Here is a 20,250-nt window from a genome sequence, read left to right as displayed (position 1 = left end):
CATCTAGAAAGCAAAACATGCTGAGCAAAAGGAAGGCTTTTCCAAATTAGCACTCTGGAAACTAAAGCCATAAAAGGCTCTGCTGTTTCCAGAGGATAAGAAAAAACAGTTTGATTATGGAAGACACTAGGAAAAATGCAGAGGGCATGTCAAGGCAGAGAACCCCTTTAGCTTCTTTCTTAAGAATCCTATTATCCACATAAAGCAACACTAGCACAGCAACTGAGAACTGTGGTTTACCATGAAGAAAGCTTCAGGTGGCTGGGATTCTAGCTGGGTGCTCCTTGGGGAAAATGAAGGTACAACCCTCTTGTGTCCTCCCCCACCTTCTCACACCTGCACTTTTTGAGATAGACATCCCCCCATCTTTCTCATTCCTTCCCTCACTGCTCTGTTCTCAACAAGTGTGCAAGATGCTGCACATGTTCCCATCATCTTGTGTAGGAAAACATGCATCCTGGAGCTTTGTCACATACAGGTACTGTCACACGAAGGTACCTGTACAACATGCCTTTATCTTTGCAAACAACAACTTTCTATCACCACCTGTGGGAGAGACCAGAAAGGCCATAAAAGTAAACTTTGTGCTTGGTAACTCAAAGGAAATGCACATGGAATATCAGAAAGTCTCGCTTCTTAAGAGTAAGCATCAGAAAGTTTATCTCCACAGGGGGGGATACTGTAACTAGCCCACTCAAGACAGTAGAAAAGAGATGGCATGACTAGATCTTGTGACAAGTCAACAGACCAGGATGATTGACAAAGCAAGGAGACCCCGTTTACATGACCACTCCAGTATGAGTTTTATATACTTGAAGAACGTCTTATTAAACATGATATGATACAGCTGTGAGGGCATGGGTTAGAGAACAAGATTTCCATCAAAATCACAAGAATCAAATTATTTAAGGAGCTACAAAAATAATCCTACCATTTTATTGCTTTAAAATCGATTGTTTAAAAGGATTGTGGCAGGTGCAACTTTAAGGGGTTAAAAAAGTCATAATATATTTACTTAATTCAGATTGCTGAAAAAAAGGCACAAATTTAAAAGATGCAAGGGCTAAGAGGTCTGCCTTTAGTCTTATTTCCTCTCCATTTAATTTTGTAGAGGAAATTTGAACTTTCTAATTTGATGAAAGATGAAATAATCATTGAAATTCAAAATCAAAAGAATGAAGAGTAGTCCAGGGAAACTATTAATGCATACAAATGTTTTTCTCTCTTAAGACCCTGCCAAGCAGTTTCAAAATTATTCTGATACTATTCTGAATAGCAGCATAACCAATACTGGCCTATACACCAACAAACCTGTATTTCTGTGAAAATTCCAGGACTTAAACAATTAGTTTTCCACAAGCCTAATGTTATGAAATATAAGTTATTTTCTAATTGATAGAAACATGGGGATTTACTTCGATGAAAAAAATATACATGATTTTCACGTCCTCCTACACAAGAAGGTCTGAAAGATTTAACAAAAGCAGTTTTACTGTATAAGGTGCATTTATTGCTCTTCTACATTAAACTTGAGGGAAAAACACATTATTTAACAAGCTAGTTAAACATACAGAATAACTCAGAATTCAGTCTTACTCTGGTATCACAGGTTATTTATTTGACTTACAAAGTAATTCCCAACATTGCCTGAAATTTTTAGTGCAAAGAATTGAATTTCTCTCAGAAGACATCAACAATAATAGTATTTTGAGTGCCACTGTGTTCAACTTGCACTGTGGGTTCCTGAAAAATCCTTTGTGGCTTTTGCCCCATGGTACTAGCTATAAGTTTTTGAAGATTATACCAGAACTCATGACATAAAGCTCCAAGAGACCACACCCGATTCTGTGTCAGCCCTTATTTTGTGAATACCATCGGCTTTACCATACTAACTCTAGTTTCAGCAAAAGTTCAAGCTAGCCCTACTTAACGGAAGCAGAAGTTTCCAAAGAAAGCAACGTTTTCTGACAGCTCTGATATGAGCTAAACAATAAGGCCACTTCAACTTGGTCCATTTTTTTTCCATTTAAAAAAAAGATGAAGGAAATATTGTCAGTTAAGTTCTGATGTCACGCATTGCATAACCTAAGATACAATGCTTTCTCTAACATCTCCCTAAAAGAACAAATTGCGTCAGCTCGCATTAGATGTAACATAGGTGGTGTAAAGGTACACAACTGCATACCCTGAAACAACTCTCACCAGAAGGCAGACTGCTTTCTAACAGGCTTTTTGTGATGGGAAATTTATTCCTGATGTTAGAACTAAAAGACAAAGCTATTCCATTATGCACACTTACTTTGTGACTAGCCACTATAGCTGAACAGCTATAGGTAGAACCGATGGTTAAGCAGCAGTACAAAAACTGCCATAAAATGCGAACAAGTCAGCCACAGCACTGCTGCTTAACATGCCAAATCTCTCCTACAAAGTAAACATTATTTTCAAGTTAAGTACAAATCCTTCCAAGCTGCTTTTAAATACCATGCACACTATTTATATATTTACTTTTGTTTTTCCTAATAAAAATAATTTGTATTGTGCTTCTCACGGCATATCTGTGCTACACTATCATGTATTCTTCCTTTGCTGATTATTCAGTTTTCATGGGGGACTACAAAACAAATTGATGGAGTACTTGGTATTAGAATAACCAAATAGCTTTAATAAAAAGTGATGCTGCCATTAAAAAGGCAGAGGATAAAAAAAATTAAAGCTCTTTATTAACTTACCACTAAAATCTACAATATTCCACAATGGTTACATACTCACAGCAACATTACGCTGTTAAGAGGACATTACAACATTTGTCAGGATCTGGTTATTATCCACATATGCAATTTAGTAGCCAGTTGACATACAAGGTATTATTTACCACAGGCAAACTAAATACTGTGCTTTTCAGAAACCTGCATAGAAATGATTAGATGTTTCTTTTATTTTGGACTTATTTACAAGAAGGATTTCTATGTGTGTTAGCAATAAATAATCCCAATATTCAAAATGTCAGTGCTCATGCACACACCGACAAGATGGTTGCATGCTTTAAAAATATTATTTACAGTACAGTCTCCTTCATAGCCCTCTCCCTAATAATAGCAGAAAGTGCATTTTCTTCTATATTCGTTCTCCTTTCCTTTTGTTTTCATTTAATCTTGCTTCTGAGGGATACAGCCTTCCATCTCAACAACTTCTGGCCAGCCTTCATACTTGTTTGTGTCCTTGTTGTTCTTTATATGCTATAAATAGAAAACATAAATCTACTGTTAATGTAAAGTAATTTTTATCCTGTTGCTTTAACTCACAGCTTTAAAAGACATTTTCTTTACTTATTTTCAGGCCATGGACAAAGAGAAGACATCACTATTAGCCTCTTGTGCTTTGTATCAAATATAACAGTCTCTCAGTATTCACCACTTAATGTAACTTGCTCAGACGAGTGTATGCTAAGAACAGTTAAGCCATACTGGGAAAACATTTTAAAAACTTACTATGGATCTTTATTTAGGAAGAGAGACAAGCAAGAAAAAGACCAACAGCATTAAAACATGAAACACTAGGAAAAAATAAATAAGGATACTAAATTTACAAGGCACTGAAAATGAGTAATCAGAATGTTAAGAACAGTATTTAATGTGGAATGTTTGGGTTTTTTTTTTTTTAAATTAGGGATTTATTTTTCCACCAAGCAACTGTCTGCAGTCAGGTAAGACATTACTGCCTCCAAGAGTTTGCCACTGCTCCTGCCCTAGTTCCCACTCCCTTGTAAATCTGGCAAAAGAGAACACACCTTCCTTACTCTCCTAGTACAAAGCTACCTTTACTGGTAACTAAAGGCAACAATGACACATGTTGAATTGTAACAGCCAAAGCACAGGAACATATTCTATTTCACAAATTTTGCTATGGCAGCAATAATTTTTGCCAGAAGAGCAAAGTGAACAGCTGGGAACACCAACACCTTAACTACCACTTACCTGTCAGAGGTCTACCATTGTTAGTGCATCTAAAATACAAGTGTTAGGCCGTAAGATTTTAATTCTTCAGTTTAATTGGATTCCTTAAAAAGGTAAGTAATCTAGGTATCGGGATACTAACATCTACCCCATATAAGATTTTTTTCTTATTTGTGAATCACGAAAGAATCTTTTTTGTACATTTAAAAGGAGGAGGCTAGTCAAGGAATAAATTTGAAAATAACACTGTGTGCCACTACTGCAATAGATACCCATCTGAACAAATGCATGGCATTTATAAAACACGCTATGCCTTTATTAATGTGAGCTGTTAAACTCCAGTAAGTTACAGAACCACAGACCTGTTCAAATGGACTTTTAGTCTTAATTCCTTTTCCACCGCAGAAGACCCAGTTGTCTCTAAAGCCAAGATTAGCAATAGATGTACTTCCTAATTCAGCGATCAGTTTCCGTGCTTCCTCATTAAGCCTTGAACAAAACAGAAGTTCAGTATGTGAAGAAAATACATGTCGTTAGAGCTTTCATTGTTCAACAGACCACTAAACTTTAATCTGATTAAATACAGTTTAAGTCAGTCAATATTAGGCAAGATCTATCTTTCAACATCAGATAAGGCTAGTTCTGAAATCACCTGATCTAACGAGCTCTGCTCTTTAATATTACAATCTCAAGGAACCAGCATACAAACCTATCAGGACACCAACAAAAGCCAAGAAATCTCTCCTGTGAGAATTTATACATACATCTCAAGTCATGTTAGCAATTCTTCAAGCAACTAAAAAAGTCAACCGTTAAAGTAAACATTGTTTGCAGGCTCAAGCTGAAGTCTAGATAAAGTAAAAGCAATTTTAGATAAGAAGAATGACCTAAATATATGAAAGAAGTTCTTGTGTGCTTGGGTCAATTAATTAAAAATTCAGAATGCTGCCCCACAGCACGGTTCAGTGCCTGTACGTCCAAGTAGGATAATTTCAGATGGAAGGGAAAATGATTCTGTAGGATGATAAGTTATCATTTCAAAACCTCCAAATAATAGCCCTTTATTTCTTCCTTTCAGTTACTGTATTTGCCCAATTACTAAACAACACACACAACTTCTGATTATTGCTACTTACTGAGATATAGTTGTACGACTCACTTTAGCTACAATTATGAAAATAAGTACTTTGGAGATATTTGCACCACCCATGCTCCAAGTTTCTAGAGCATTAGGGCAGCTTATATTTTTTAAAAAAATTATCTTTTAAACATGTTTGTTCTTCACAATTTTAATTGTTTTCAAGAACTGGAATTTATGATTACCGTCAACCACCAGTAGTAAGGTTTTGGCTAATTATGTAATATGACTAATAAACAGCAGTTCCTGGCTGTCAGAGTGAATGGGACCAAATTCACCTTTTTGTTTAGCTGATATCGTATCTACGTATGAGCTTTCAAAAACATCAGCTGCAACATGGTTATTGAAACAAACTAACTGTATTTATTATCTAAGAAAGAAGAACGGAAAAAGAGCAAAGAGAAGAAAAGTAACAAAACAAGTGAACAGAACAAGAGACAAGAGATCCAGCCTTGGCATAAAGAAACATTCAATTGCTTTCTTCCCCTAAAAGCAGTGAACGTATAGACACTTAAACTATTTACTGCAAATATCACACACTGCAAAGTCAGGACTCTGTCACAGGAAAGCTGCTCCTATATAAAAAATACAGACAAGCTGTGGAAAACAAATTGAACCAAAAGAGAAAAAATGTACAGAACACATTAGAAAAAAGTTAATTATTATTAAAACAGAGGAAAAGGAAAAAAAAAAATCTTAATTTTCATTATGAAAAGCAATCCTTTGGACAGGATGACTTAAGTGAGGAGTAGATTACAATACAAATTCTACAGTAATGAAAGCTGACCAGAGTTGGGAAGGCTGGAAGATAATGCTTAAAGAGAACTAAAACCTCTGAGGCTATGTCTACGTTAATTAATTGAACATCTTTAGGGCGGAACAAAACACTGCGGCCAACAACTATGAGGCACACGCTACTAACCTCTCAGACTTCAAAAGGAAGGATACAGGCAAGGCCTATTGGGAATGGCCTCTGCACCCCTGTAACCACTGAACTCTGTGTCTTGGAGTTGATCCAAGAGAAGTGCTGGGTGGAACAGACCAAATTCTACCACGGTATGTTCTCACAGTCATGTTCCTATGTCTGAACATACCTGAATTTACTAGCATAAGACAGATTGAGCTATCAGCAATAGAAAAACCAGCACATCTCCAAAAAGATTATGTATCCTTAACAGCATACATTCAAGAAAAGAGGTGGGGACAAACTCTAGGAGCCAGGGCGGATAAGGGTATGGTTTAAAAAAAAAAAAACACAATACCTGACATGAAAATACATTCTTCATAGCTACAAGTAAGCAGTTTGTTGGACTGACTATATGCCCTACACTGTCTTCTTGTTGCATTAACATCTTTTCTCAGAGGAGCAAAAAAAACAACTATGTGTACTGATATAGCAATTGCTAATTAGTCAGCTATTAATCTCTAGCCTTTTCAGATTTTCAGACAACACTTGCGATATTTCTGCTAAAGGGCCTAATTTAATATCTAATTTATTGTTTCTCTGTTGTTGGGATCACAAAGTATACACCTAACACTCCTCTATGTAAATACACAGAGAACCCATTACATCTGGTTAGTTTTAATTTGATCCTCGTCATCCCCAAATCACATCAGCATTATAAAACTAATAAAGTGAAAGCATAGTTTCAAATCTATCATCTTGGAAGAATAAAACTTCATCAAAAGTGATTGTGTGATAAAGAAAGCCCTTTTTTTTAGTACAAAACAGCATATAAAAGTTTAAGCAATATTTACTGTATAAATCAATTACATACTTGGTTGCACCATCATCATATGTTGCCATTAACACTATCGTTCCATCGTGGATGGGCTTCAAATATTCAATAAATGGTGCCACATCTGAAAAGAGAGAGAACACAAAACTTTAGTAACAAGCAACTATTCTACATTTGAACACCTGCAATGCCTTCCTGAAAATGCATTCCTTTTAAGAATATTTGTAAATGTACTTATAAATTTATAAAAAGATGCTAAGTGGAAGAAAGATAAAATGCATCAGAGAGAACTCTTTCATTTTATGGAGAGAGTTTCATCCATATTGTGCAAAGACATAACCACTAGTAGGAACTACTCGGAAGAACAAGTGTGTTTGATTAACCATACCATTCCTCATTCCTCCCACCTCAACTATTTGTGTTTCTTTAAAGTTGCATACTCCTTGCAATTACAAAAGCTGGAGATGAAGCACTCCCTTAACTATCACCTTAAACCACCACAGCAAATGGAGCCTGGAGAAAGGGCACGGCAGGTTGGGGTGGGGGGGGGTGGGGGGGGGAGAGGGGAGGAGGTGCGGAAAAAGAAAAAAAAAAAAGGCATTTAAGTTGTTTCCCTCTAACCAGCTAAGGTAACTGCACCTACCTCCTCCCCACATGTCAAAGAACTTAGTGTCTAATGGTTCTCCTGTTTTACCTGGAGAAAAAGAAATATTTGGTGTCATCAAATATAGCAAAAAATATTTTACAGACAATATGCCCAACTCCTCTTAATTACTCTTTCAGAGAAAGTGATGCAGAAGACACCACACCAATCAATTACTATGGCAACTCTTATCTTTTATGAAGATTGCTCCTTAAACAGAAAAAAAGATGTAAAGATTTTGCTTCAAGTGGAATAAAATAAAACAAAAAGCCCACAGTTTCTAAAACCAATAAAGAGAATCCACTTTATATATTTGCCTTTTTTTTAAAGTTGCTTTTGCAAAAACAGTCAGTACAGCTATAAGTTGTCTTTATTGCCCCAGAGAAAGTAAGAAAGATTAAAATTACACTGTATGTTTTGCTGCAGACTGGAAATTCTTAGTCGATTTAAACATCCAGAACAAATAGAATAAAGTGGACAATATAGTAATCTCATTAGCTTTACTATTACTATGCTGTCTACAAAGGCAGTATTTGATGGAAGGCAGAGTTTTCTTCTTAATACATACATTCATTTAAAGTTTGAAAGACTGGCAGCTATATAATACAAAGGTAGGCATTTTGGTTTTGAACAGATTGAGACAATTTAGGAGGGGAAAATAGGATTAGGCAAGTATTGTCCAAGTCATGCTTTAGATGATGGAAACCTGAGTACAACCCAAAAATAACATGAATTTATATTGCAGTGAAACAACGAAGTGCTGTCTCAGTACTACGAGGAATTGCTTCCTATACATTAAGGACAAATCTGCTGGTACTGATGTTCAGCTCAGCTTTCAGGGTGACACACAGGTAAATTTGTTTGGTTTTAATGAAAGTTAAGAATCCTGAACACAATTACATAACATGATGTATTTAGGAACAAGATGTATTTAGGAACAAGATCTATAGATATGGACTAATCATATATACTGATTTCAAGCTAGGAAATAATGAACTGATCTTTCCATGTAGTAAGAGAACTGTTAAAGAAGTTTCACTGAAAATATAGCAACAGAAGAATTTAATCTATGGAGTTTTATTAGTGGTGGCAACACACGAAGTCAAAAGAAGTAGCATGCATCTCATGTCTTCCTCCATTTTATACATGCATTAGGAATTTATCTGATTTATCACAGAGATAGTAACCACAGCACTCCACATTATTATTTTTACTATAAATTTATAGAAACAAAAATGCACTTGAGTTTTTCTGCTTTCTAACAAAAAGGTGTAAGTGTCAAGTTCTGACACTATCTCAGCATAAATACGCTGAATACTTCCTTTTCTCCTCCTGCTTGCCTTTCACCATCCCTTAGTATTTCACCTTAAATTTCAGAAGCAATTTGAAAATGAAGACAATCTGCTCACTTAAGACATCACTTACCATTGACCAAGGCCACATTTATTCCTCTGCCAACGTTATTTTTAACTCCACTCATTAAACTGAAACAAAATAAAACAATTTTATTTTTAATAGGGCAGTCTTCTGATGTGAAATATTTCTGGTTTTTCAATAGGATCAATAAAATTGCAAGAGATACAGAGGTGAAAGACCACATATTCACGAGTACTTATTGAAGCAAAACCTTATCTCTGTGCTCTTATGGCACCACTGAATTGAGAACAATAATAGATCAAATATCCCCAGTTGTATCCATTTCATTTGATCGCTTAATCATCTTGGTTTCAAAGTATGTGTGTATATTAAAAATGTCACACAAAAAGTGCTACTAACGTATTTAAGAAAACTCCTTGCAGTTAAAGAGCCTGAAACAAATAACAATTTGAGGAGCTTAGCACAGTCATGTGATGAATATTTTAAGCTTTGTTGTAAGCACATGATGAACAAATATGTGTTCATGAGTTTAAAAGCTAACTGAACAGAGGTATTTAAATTTAATATTGCAGCATCACACTAAGAAACAAGAAAGTCAAAGCAGTTAGCTACTTGTACCTATATACTAGGAAACCTAAATCCAAGAAAAACAGTTCATACACTGATGGAACTTTAAACAAAAGCTGAAAATAATCTTGAAGTACAGTTACACATCCCAACAAAACCATCATAATGTATGACAGCAATTACTTGGCCAAACTCAGAGGCAAAGGAGCTGGAAAGTATAGACACGTTGTGAAATGGGAGCCCTTCAGAGCTGTAATGAAGAGCTAATGGGAACACCAGGACTGTCAGCTAGGGTGCTGTGCTGTCTTGGCCCATGATGGGTGCACCACTCCAGTGAGGGGAAGCTTAGAGGCCTCCTCATCCCTTTTCACTGGCACTGTATAAAGATCTCTGTTGCACCTCCAGGCCCCAAATATCCCAGCATTAACATTTTGAAGCTAGGAGTAAAAGAGTGAACATAAACAAGGAGAAACAGGAGTACGGGTTGAAACTATTACATAAATTAACATAATGAAGTCTTTAGCTGAGATTCAAGAAGGCACCTCAGCATAAGCATATAGGTGCATATATCTCATTAATTACAAACATGCTCTAACAGATGCTTTAATTCCACCCTGATCAGGATTTCTTTAACCTCCCTAGGCTGCTCTACAAAGGGGCTGCAGATGTGTACAACCATGTTATGTTCAAAAATGTTTTCACATTTCTTCTGCAATCACATGATTTTCAGGTCATGCCTGAACATCCATTCTAAGCAACGTTTCAGAAGGACCACATACTTACACACACGACTGCAACATCAGCTTTCTCATGCTAACTTATTAGTGATAGTCTAGAAACAAGAAATGGTCTATCACAGAAGTATGACAAAAATCTTCCTCTCAGATGCTATCTTTTGCACCCAGGATGAAGACAGAAGCCAAAATTTAGAGGAATGTCAAATTTAATAGATAACTATCAGGAACAGACTCAGTATTAGTTAGCTCAGAGAGGCCGTGAAAGACTACTGGTTAATGGTAACTCTTGGTACAGTGACTTAGGTTTTAAAGAACTAGTAATCAGAGATGAAAGAGTCCATATTCTTCTGTTAGCCCTCTAAGTTATACCATCTGCCAAAAATTCTGATTAAAATTAAAACTCTAATTCAATAACTTCTGAAACAGAAGACCTGCAATTTTCTGCTGAAATACAGAATTCAGTTCTGGTGAGTAGGGAACTCCGGAAGTATTTTAGCCACCGGAGGATCATTTCTTCTCTGATCACATCATTTTTGGGTCATGTCTGAGCATCTGTTCTAAGCAACAGAAACACGGCAAATAAAGACTGAAAACATAAATTAGAAAACACAGTGAAGTTCTGAATGCATTCCTTTGCTCATATAAAATTTAGTGGACATTTAATTTACCAGTAAGAACTTCCTTTTATTTTAACCACAGAATTCTCTGTAAATAAGTGCCAGGTAAAAATATCCAGTACTGGGGTGACTAGACACTGAAAATCCACACATACATAATGAAAGTTATAATGGATTTCAGACAACAAAAAAAATCCTGAAAATATGTATACAAGAAGTATTAGTTATTAAAGGAACGTAGTGTGACATTCTGCTATAAGGTTACTGCAGCACAAACATGCAACTGACTTGTTCATAAAAGGCATGGAGAAGTTGCTGGTAAAGAAGTATAGCAGTATCACCCCTTATTCTAAAAAGCCAGTGAAGCAGCAACTACAATAGTCAATATTTTGATGATGACTACAGTATGTTTTTTCTAATTTGGATTATGTCCTTCCAATATAAGAGAACAAGGCTATAACTGAACTTCTATACAGCAGAATTCCTATTTCACACTGAAATACCTATATAATTAAAAAGTAAAACTGAGAAATTAAATGCATTCTGAATTATATCAGCACCTTTAGTGCTCTCATAAACCAAGTGATAGCCTTATGTTTAATATACAGCAAAACACTTACATTAAAAATATAATTTTCAAATTATGAAAACTTGTCCCTGCTTCCCTGTCTTGGAAGTATGAAGAATACAAAGCAATCAGAAAACAGCATTTTGCAGGAGTGAGTTCACAAAATATCACTAAAAAAAAAGCTACTGAAGAAGAAACAAGTTCTTTCAGAGCTCTGAGACTTTACACTCAAGGCAGCTTGTGCACTAAGTCACAAGCACTATGGGCTGTAATGTGACAGTCTTCTCACAGGAGGGCAGCCGTTCATCAGTTTTAGAATTCTTCCAAAAATTTATAATCAACAAGTTAGGGGAGCTTTTGAAAAAGAAATCCAACGTCTTATGAGCAAAGCAGGAGATAATACAAAATTAATCAAATTTTCTACTGGACGTGTAAATAGACATCACAAATCCTCCTCAGAAGGAATTCAGAAGGATTTTTGCCAAGGGAAATTGGACTTAGACCCCAACACCTGTGCGCTAAGGTGAGCACTAGTATTAAAAGAATAGAGAATTTCTTGCCAGCAACTCCTTTCTTTTCATCACTTTCTTCACTGAAATATCCAGTAGAGGATTTTTTTTTTTGACAGGAGCAACAATCTCTTCTTAGTTAACCAGTAAGCAAGACATGTAAAAAAATAAAAAATCAAAAGACAAAAAAACCCCACCAAACCCTACAATCCTGAAGTTAAAATAATACTTGCACTCCCACAGCTTTTAATCAGTGAATCACAGATATTAGGCTCCTAGCAACCAGAATGAGAAGCTGGCAAGTTTCGTAACACAAACAAAAATACCATGCAGAGAGATTAGATAAGACTGTCCAAGGTCACAAAGGGAATCAACAATAAGAATGGAAAGCAAAACCTAGCAGCTTTTAGTTAGTACGTGCCAACGGTGAGCTCACGCTCGCTTTGCATGTGCTGCCCGACTACACTGTAATACTCCGCTGCAAACGCACTCCTACACAAGCGAGCAAGCTTGGGCTAAGTCGGCCTCACAGAAGAACGGCTTGAAATTTGAATGATGCTCGTGTTTCTGCTAATAACGCAAAGACACTGCACGTGTTTAGCTGTCAGGAAAAAAGCTCCCATTTCAACTTCACTACATCTTAATTGCTAGAGGTAATGCTAAAAATACAGGTTTCTCATGTAAGACCAGCCTTACAGGGTTACTTTAGAGACTAAAGTGATGGAAAATGTAAACCAACACTTTTTATTCTCTTATAGATTAATTATCCTATTTACATGGGGTTATGTTGCTCACAATGAAGTTGCCATTTGCTCTAGAATTCATTACACAGAATCACAGAATCAATCAGGTCGGAAGAGACCTCCAGGATCATCGAGTCCAACCATTGCCCTGACACCACCATGTCAACTTGACCATGGCACTAAGTGCCATGTCCAGTCTTTTCTTAAACACATCCAGAGATGGTGACTCTACCACCTTTCTGGGCAGCCCGTTCCAATGTCTAATAACCCTTTCTGAGAAGAAATGCTTCCTAATGTCTAACCTGAACCTCCCCTGGCGAAGCTTGAGGCTATGTCCTCTTGTCCTATTGCTAGTTGCCTGGGAGAAGAGGCCGACTAACTGCTGCATGTGCTATCTGAATCACTCTGTACTAGCATAGCATGGTCTGAGAAATAGCTAAACTGGAATAGTTTAAATGCAAATGAAAGGCAAAGGCTTGTTAAGTGTGGCTGATATTAAAAAATCTCCTTCCAACAACGCTAACATCATGTCTTTTCTGACATGTAAAATTGAGTGGATAGATTATGTTTAATGAAGCTGCACACTCTGGGTGACAATGAGCAGGAACAACCTAAAAGCAAAGAAAGTAAGTCTAAAAATAAATATTAATGTTCCCATTGTGGGGAACACTGACAGGTATTCAGTTAAATACTCTGGGCACAGTATCATTGATAATACTGTGTTAAAAATACAGTTATTAGAAATATAGGACTTAAAATCAGTTCCTTTCCTCATTTCACAACTATTTTAAGTTTATTAACTTTAGTTACCGTCAGCACAATTAAATAACTACTGATGATTAAAATACTGTTTTTCCCTTTTGAAGTCATCCTTTAAAGAGAAGTGGAAAATACGTTCTGACGTTGGTACTATGGAAATGGATCGTTTAAAAGATGCCTTGCAAAAGACAATTCCACAGCACAGTTTTAGCTGATGACATTCAGTTAGAAGTACCAAGAGTAATTACTTAAAAATACAGTTGTTCACTGAATTACTATTAGATGCAGAAGAACAAGTTACTTGGAGGCAAGTTTGCATCTGACTTGACAAAGTCTGGCTAATCCTTAAGTCTGTAAACCTGAAATAAAGTGTAAGCTATCTTGCATGTATTAAAATAGCATACGTTTCTGCATGTACTGCAGAGTATTAAGTGTACTTCATCAGAGATTAAAGTTATAATGCAATATAATTTTTTTCATGTGGTCAAACCATTGGCAAAACAAAACCTACAAAGAATCATTTAAATTAATGATTTTGCGTGTAAAATGATCCATGGCAGCATTTGAAAGAGATAATTAGAGACAACAGGTAAAAATACTTACACATTGTCTTCTACACAAATTTTAGGTCCAACTACATTCGCTGCTCCACTTGCCATTTTGAATGCAAAATGCTTTTCAGGACAAGCTTTAGAGATCCCACATTTGTATCTTGGAGGTTTTGTAGCTTTCAACAGGAACCAAAACAGGATTTTAGAGACAACACCACAGGTAGGCTCATATAGAAACATCAGTTAGTTTTCTGAAGGAATTCAAGGAAAAAAGCAAAGACAAACTATATCTTATCTGCAGTTTCATAGCAGCTTAAAATAATCTAGGTTCCTGCAGTACCTCATTATTCTACTTCTTGTCCTCACCCCTATGCTTGCTCTAGCACTGTCATCAAAAGCCACAAGACAAAACTACAAGTGACATGCTGGCAAAAAACAGACTTTACCAGAAATTTAGAAAAAATCAGGAAAGGAAGAAAATTAGTTTCTGATTGCACTGAAAGTATAATTAAGACTTTCTTAACTATGATAATTCAACAGTCTTTCTGTTATTAGTTAAAGCAAGTCACAGCAGTAAACACATGCATAGGAACACTCACAGCGTGCAGCTGCATCCAGTGCTGATCTAGCTAAAATGCAAAAAGAAAGTTTTACAAGATGTTACTATTAAAGTGTCATCTGCTATAAAATATGCTATAAATTCAAAACTTTTCTGTACCGCTATAAAAACAGGTTCATTGAAATGAAGTATCAAATACATCTGAACATTATCTTCCAATACAAAACATTAACCTTTACATGGTAGAAGAATGAAAGTGACCAGGGACCACACTTAGAAGCACTGCCTTAACTTATGACTCTCTGATTAACACAAAGATCCATGGAGATACATGGATAAGAAGAGACACGAGTGAGCTTATCATGGACATATCTACAATACATCTGTAATACTTAATGTCACCTGTGTCTCTTCAACGATTATTAAAGATGTCTCTGGTGACTGGTTCAGATGTCAGCTCACACTGTAGTAATCTGGAGTTAAATAACATGAACCCTACCCATGTACCTAAAATTGTTTTTTTTTTGTAATAAAAAGCCCCTTTAAAGTTGGTTCAAAACATACACTCTGAATTTTAAGTCACCTCAGCTGCTAATCCTTTTCTGTGTAGAACATGGACACATCTGAAATGTTTTGATTACTGCACATTCAATTGCACATGGTAGTGTACCTGTGCAAGCATAAAAGCTCACCCAAAGCACAAATTCTGAATTGCTTAAGCAGCAGAAAGACAGAGTACAGATTTCCAGAAACATCATTTAGGTTGCCTAGTTTACAACTCCAGACTAAGTACTAGTAAACAGAAAAAGCAGGTAAAACTATTCATCCTTGGCAAGCAAAAGAATGAAACTGATTAAAAGAGTAGGTTAAATAATTTCATACAGAAAATAATTTAATATACACATTATATAGTATATATAATATATATATGTATGTATAATATATATAAAAAAAATAACAAGTACACACATTAAAAATAAACACAGTATTCTTCTTAAGTGTAGGAACCTAAGTCAAGTTTAAAGTAAAATTAATGATATTCTTGACTATGGCTCAAGTAAATATTAATAGATGTCCATAGAAAACAAAGTCATCACTTACCAAATATATGTCCTAAGTTTGCATCCATTTTTATTTCAAACACTTGAGATATGACATAAAATGTCAATACAAATATTGCTACGACTACTACCAACTTTGCAGCACCTATTCAGAAACAGAGAAAAGTTTCAAAAAATTATCTGCAAATGATAACATTAAGTTTACCAGAATTAACTACATGAGAAATGTGTATCTAATTACATTAAGGGGAACTCAGAAACAGGATGATCATTTGTGGATTCACTAAACAGAAGTAATGTGCAAGAAATGGACATTATAATGTAGGATGCAACTGAGCCAGTCCATCAGGTTACTACAACAAATACACACTCAGCTTTCTCCAGCTTCACACTTGTCTGACACCACAGTACACCAACTCAGCTCAGCAGCCAGAAGAAACCACAGACTTTTCCATGGAAATCCAGCTTAACAAGATGAACTAAGCTGATCTAACTGGCTGCTCTCCAAAGGGGAAATTCCCACCTCCCCTCTTCCCACTTCCCTGTTCTTAGCCATGTGTACCTGTTTCCTCACTGTTCACAAATACTCCTCTTTCCCCACCTGCCCTCCTTCAAATTAAGCTACCTCTATTTTAATGTATGACCAAGTGATTAGGGATCTGTTCATATACCGTAGCTTGGCTGCTTGGGCCAGTCAGGTGTGAGCATTACATTAAAAAAAAAAACCAACCAAAAAACACACACACACAAAAAAACCAAACAAAAACAAACAAACAAAACAAACAAACAAACAAAAAAAAAACAACCAAAAAAAAAGCCTCCTCACCTCCTTTTCAACAAATTTAAATTACTGACCTTCAAAGTAGAGTCTGAAGACTCAAAAGAGCGAATTTAAAAAAGCAATAAAAAGCAGTTCCTCTTCCCTCCCTCTTTTAGCATGTTGAAGCCTCAGGTAGCTTGAAGTTTTCCAAGCCTAACTTTCTCCAGTGCTGAGCAGTCAAGCTACCTCCTGGGAGAAGAGCTAGAAGCACACTGCCAAAGCAACTTACATCTGAAATGGAAACTTGGGTGCATGTGGTGCTGCCATGAACCATTTTTTAGCATAATTTTCAATAGATTTTTACTGAATACTCCACTCTTGTCATAAAATACTGAGTGAGAGTAGAAGTTAGGTGAGGAGATACCTGATCAACATCCTGCCTTCCTGTCTCATCCCAGAATGTCAAACCATTTGGAAGAAGCAACCTTACAACATGCTTCTGTTTCTCAGATTGTCAGCCAAATAAATCCTTCAGAAAAAAAACCCAAACTTATGTACTCCTGCAGATCTCAGAGGGCTGTTCAGAAAACCTTAAAATAGACGGATTACTCAGCCTTCTGAAGGATGAGAGATGTTAATCAATCCTTCCATAGGCTAAAAAAAGATAAGGGGATAGAAAAAGAAAAGAAAGATGAAGAAAAAGATACGATTTGTTTGTAGTTTGGTCCTCCTCTTCCATGTTCCTTTCTTACATGTGTGAGCACATACATGCTATGTAAGAAAACACAGATGAAAACTTAATTTACAAATATTATGCTGGAACTCCAAAGATAATTGCACTTAAAGGGAAGTGAACCACATGTAAGCACGTGAGAAAACAGATGATTGGAACATATATTAAGAAGTGGAGAAAAGGTTTTCAAAGCAACACTGCTTAAAAAGACAAGATGGTACCAGATTTTGTAATGTGTCATCTAGCAAGTGGCACTTGGAGAGCATGTTGTTCCAGTAGATAGTAGGTGAGATGAACAAGAACTCAGCCTGAACACCAATCATCCCCTTCACTCAATATTCTGAGCCTTTCAACTGAACTGCGAGTGCTCCCTCTAAGGGAGAGGTAAGAAACCTAGAAAATTCTTTTAGCACTTGAACCAAAACCAGACTGTTTGTCACACGTTAAACACTCTACAGGAACTGCTATATCTTCTTTGTCTGTGGGTTTTACCAACAAAAGTAGTTAGATGGAAGAAAAAGAGGTTTGGAAAAGTCATTTTACCATCTTTAGGTCTAACCATCTTTAAAAATTGCATCATTTTCCAGTTCTTTATCAAATTTACTTTAGCAGGTCGCTCCCAGTTATACATATTGAGGTTAAGAAAACAACTTTAGAAGTAGTGACAAAAATCAGGACTAATGTCATGTATTAAGAAGGTTAACGTGCAACTCTTTTGGAAAAGAAGGTGTCATTCTCTCCTAGAAAAGCCAGCAGTTGCTCCTTCCGCAACATAACACTACAACTATTGATAAAAGTGCAATGCACCAGAAACTCTAAACTGTTCAATTGCCACACAGGCTATTCTACTGCAAGGAAATGTCTAAAATAATATCTTCTTGTAGTGTTATATTGGCAAAGATGTTATTTTTACAACCACTACACCTTCTGCCAAGTAAAATCAGTTTCGCAAACCCTGTACTACAGTAACTTACCTCTGTGAAAAGGCTTTTATAGCTTTCAAACTCCCACTGACCATCCAGGACGTTTCAGACACTACATTGTAATAGTGCCTAGCACTTTTGGTTGGGGTGTGAGGCAGGAAAAAAAATCACTTAAGACATCAATTGGCCATTTCTTTATTCCTTCATCATCTTACAGAATTGGCAGCCAAAGTATGTCAAGTCATGGCACCTTAACCAGTCACTGCAAATCAGCTGAAGCATTTTAACCAGCTGCTTGCTCTTAGACCATCCCAAATTCCAAAATTAGTTTAATCAAGCATCAGTTAAACGGAACAGCAATGCTTGTTATGCCAGTTAAGTTTATTTTAAAACCTTATTGTCACAACTTGTTAATGTTGTCTATAGAACTTATTTCAGAAGTGACAAAAGTCTGATTTTACTGAGTATATTTACCTGCTATTCTCATGTTTAGTCTTCAACCAGTTAATGACACTACTGCATTAAAAATAGCGACCTAGGGAAAAAGAAAAGCACATCATTGTAATTACAGCCAAATAACCACTTCTGTGACGAGTTAACAGTAAAAAACAACACAGATTTTCTAGCCAATAACATTAATGATGATTGTCCTGAATACCTAACTCTTAAAGCTCACAGTAAAGGGAAGAAGATTCAGGATGGATTTCTGATATATTGCTTCCATTTGCTACTCCATGAAGCAAGTGTTCTGAAAAACCATTAATTTAATTTCATCAAATCCATTACAAGTTCTGTTCAACTTTCAACACTTCAATCCGTGACATAAGTATTTATCAATGCTGTATCTAAGCAGTCTTCAATTTCCTAAAGCTACGTGGTAAAAGTCAACAACTCCACTGCATTGCTTCAAAGTCCTAGTAACTTTCAGGTGCATGTTGTTATTTGGCAACATAGCATAGCAAAATATGCTTTGGAGATAAAAGATTTAAGCATTTTAGCCTTTAGGATACTGCATAAACCACATTCAGTGGAACTGAAAGAAGGTTATTTTAATACTTTAATCTATGCATTACAGAAATATAACAACACATTTGTCACTCATAGCAGCACCCAGAAGATTCACTGGCTCTGCACTACAGTCATGGTTGGCCATGCTGGACCCATGCTGCACTGAGCCTGGACATCTGTGTCGAGTTTCCCCCTATTCCTGATGACCACGTACAGCCACTTGGCACCCCCAGCACTAACATGGTATCTGAGCAAATCAGGTTTGGCAAACATTGTAATCTTTACTAATGAAGTACTACATATCCATTAGAAACCCAGTAATTTATTTTGAAGCATTTAAATATAATAAGCATGTAAAAAAAATTTTTTTAATTAACTGAAATTAGAATTTACTTGGAAACTGAACAGTTCAGGTAGCGTACTATCTCATCTCTATTATCATAATAGATAAGAAAGAGCCCTCTGTTACTTTCAAAAATACATAGAGGCATTCAGACACCCCCATCACAAAAGCCACAGCATCCCTAACACTCTGCAGTCCTATGCCATGCTTTCGAAAACCATCAAACACATTATCTTTAGAAATTATTTGAAAAACTATTGTTATTAGAAGTCAGGAAATGCAAATCATTTGGAGATCACCAAAAGCCCCACGCAGTTCTCACAGTCTATGCTAGGGAGGAAAAACTGATACTACACAAACAACCTTTTGCCTTCACTTAACTCAGTATCTGTAAGTTCAGTGATTTGTGTCGAGATCCTCTGCCAAAGACACAGTCATCGTACTCTATTGCTTAAAGTTCCCAAGAAAGTGGTCAGCAGAGAAATAAACAGGAAAAACCAAACATAAGTATAGAAATATTTATTTCTGGTCCAGAAGACTTTGAAAACAAGTATCAACAAAGTCTGAAAAGCAGACAAATGTTTTTCAATGCTAAGGCTGCACTACAAGGGGAATCTCATAGCATATTATCGACATAATATATCCATTATATTTATAGTCACATATATTATACCCATATATAATATTTTCTTTCAGTGAAAGATTAGCATTTATCTGCGTTATAAAAAGGCAAAAAGAATCTGCCAGGGCAGATAGAATAATTCTGTTCACAGACTTTGAAATCAAATGAGTTTTTCTCTCCTCTCCCCACCCCCAGAAATATATCAACATTAAAATAAACACTGTCTGTAGTTTGAACAACCAGGAGCTTGTTTTAAGTCAGCACTGAAAAAAAAGTTTCCTCTTTTTGTTTGACTATAAACAAAAACACAAAAAAAATTCAAAGCATAAGAGTAAGA

General features: G+C 36.1%; 1 protein-coding gene across 2 annotated transcripts in view; it reads right to left on the bottom strand.

The window, feature by feature from the left end:
* Window positions 1-1,596: 1,596 nt before the first annotated feature.
* FAM3C (FAM3 metabolism regulating signaling molecule C) overlaps window positions 1,597-20,250 on the bottom strand; it is a 35,644-nt gene continuing 16,990 nt past the window's right edge. Inside the window, exons 2-10 of one of the 2 annotated variants that reach the window (XM_068400990.1) lie at window positions 18,415-18,475; window positions 15,565-15,669; window positions 14,504-14,533; window positions 13,957-14,080; window positions 8,902-8,960; window positions 7,477-7,527; window positions 6,873-6,957; window positions 4,319-4,445; window positions 1,597-3,239 (exon numbers count right to left, since the gene is read on the bottom strand). In XM_068400990.1, coding sequence (XP_068257091.1) covers window positions 3,150-3,239; window positions 4,319-4,445; window positions 6,873-6,957; window positions 7,477-7,527; window positions 8,902-8,960; window positions 13,957-14,080; window positions 14,504-14,533; window positions 15,565-15,669; window positions 18,415-18,427 — 684 coding nt within the window. In that variant the 5' untranslated portion in view covers window positions 18,428-18,475 and the 3' untranslated portion in view covers window positions 1,597-3,149. Of the gene's footprint in view, window positions 3,240-4,318; window positions 4,446-6,872; window positions 6,958-7,476; window positions 7,528-8,901; window positions 8,961-13,956; window positions 14,156-14,503; window positions 14,534-15,564; window positions 15,670-18,414; window positions 18,476-20,250 lie in introns of those variants that run through there. The other variant, XM_068400991.1, reaches the window with a different exon arrangement.

Source organism: Nyctibius grandis, chromosome 5, assembly GCF_013368605.1.
Source record: "Nyctibius grandis isolate bNycGra1 chromosome 5, bNycGra1.pri, whole genome shotgun sequence".
NCBI lineage: Eukaryota > Metazoa > Chordata > Aves > Nyctibiiformes > Nyctibiidae > Nyctibius > Nyctibius grandis.
Note: the sequence above shows the minus strand (reverse complement) of the source record. Positions and strands in the feature narration are given on the sequence as shown.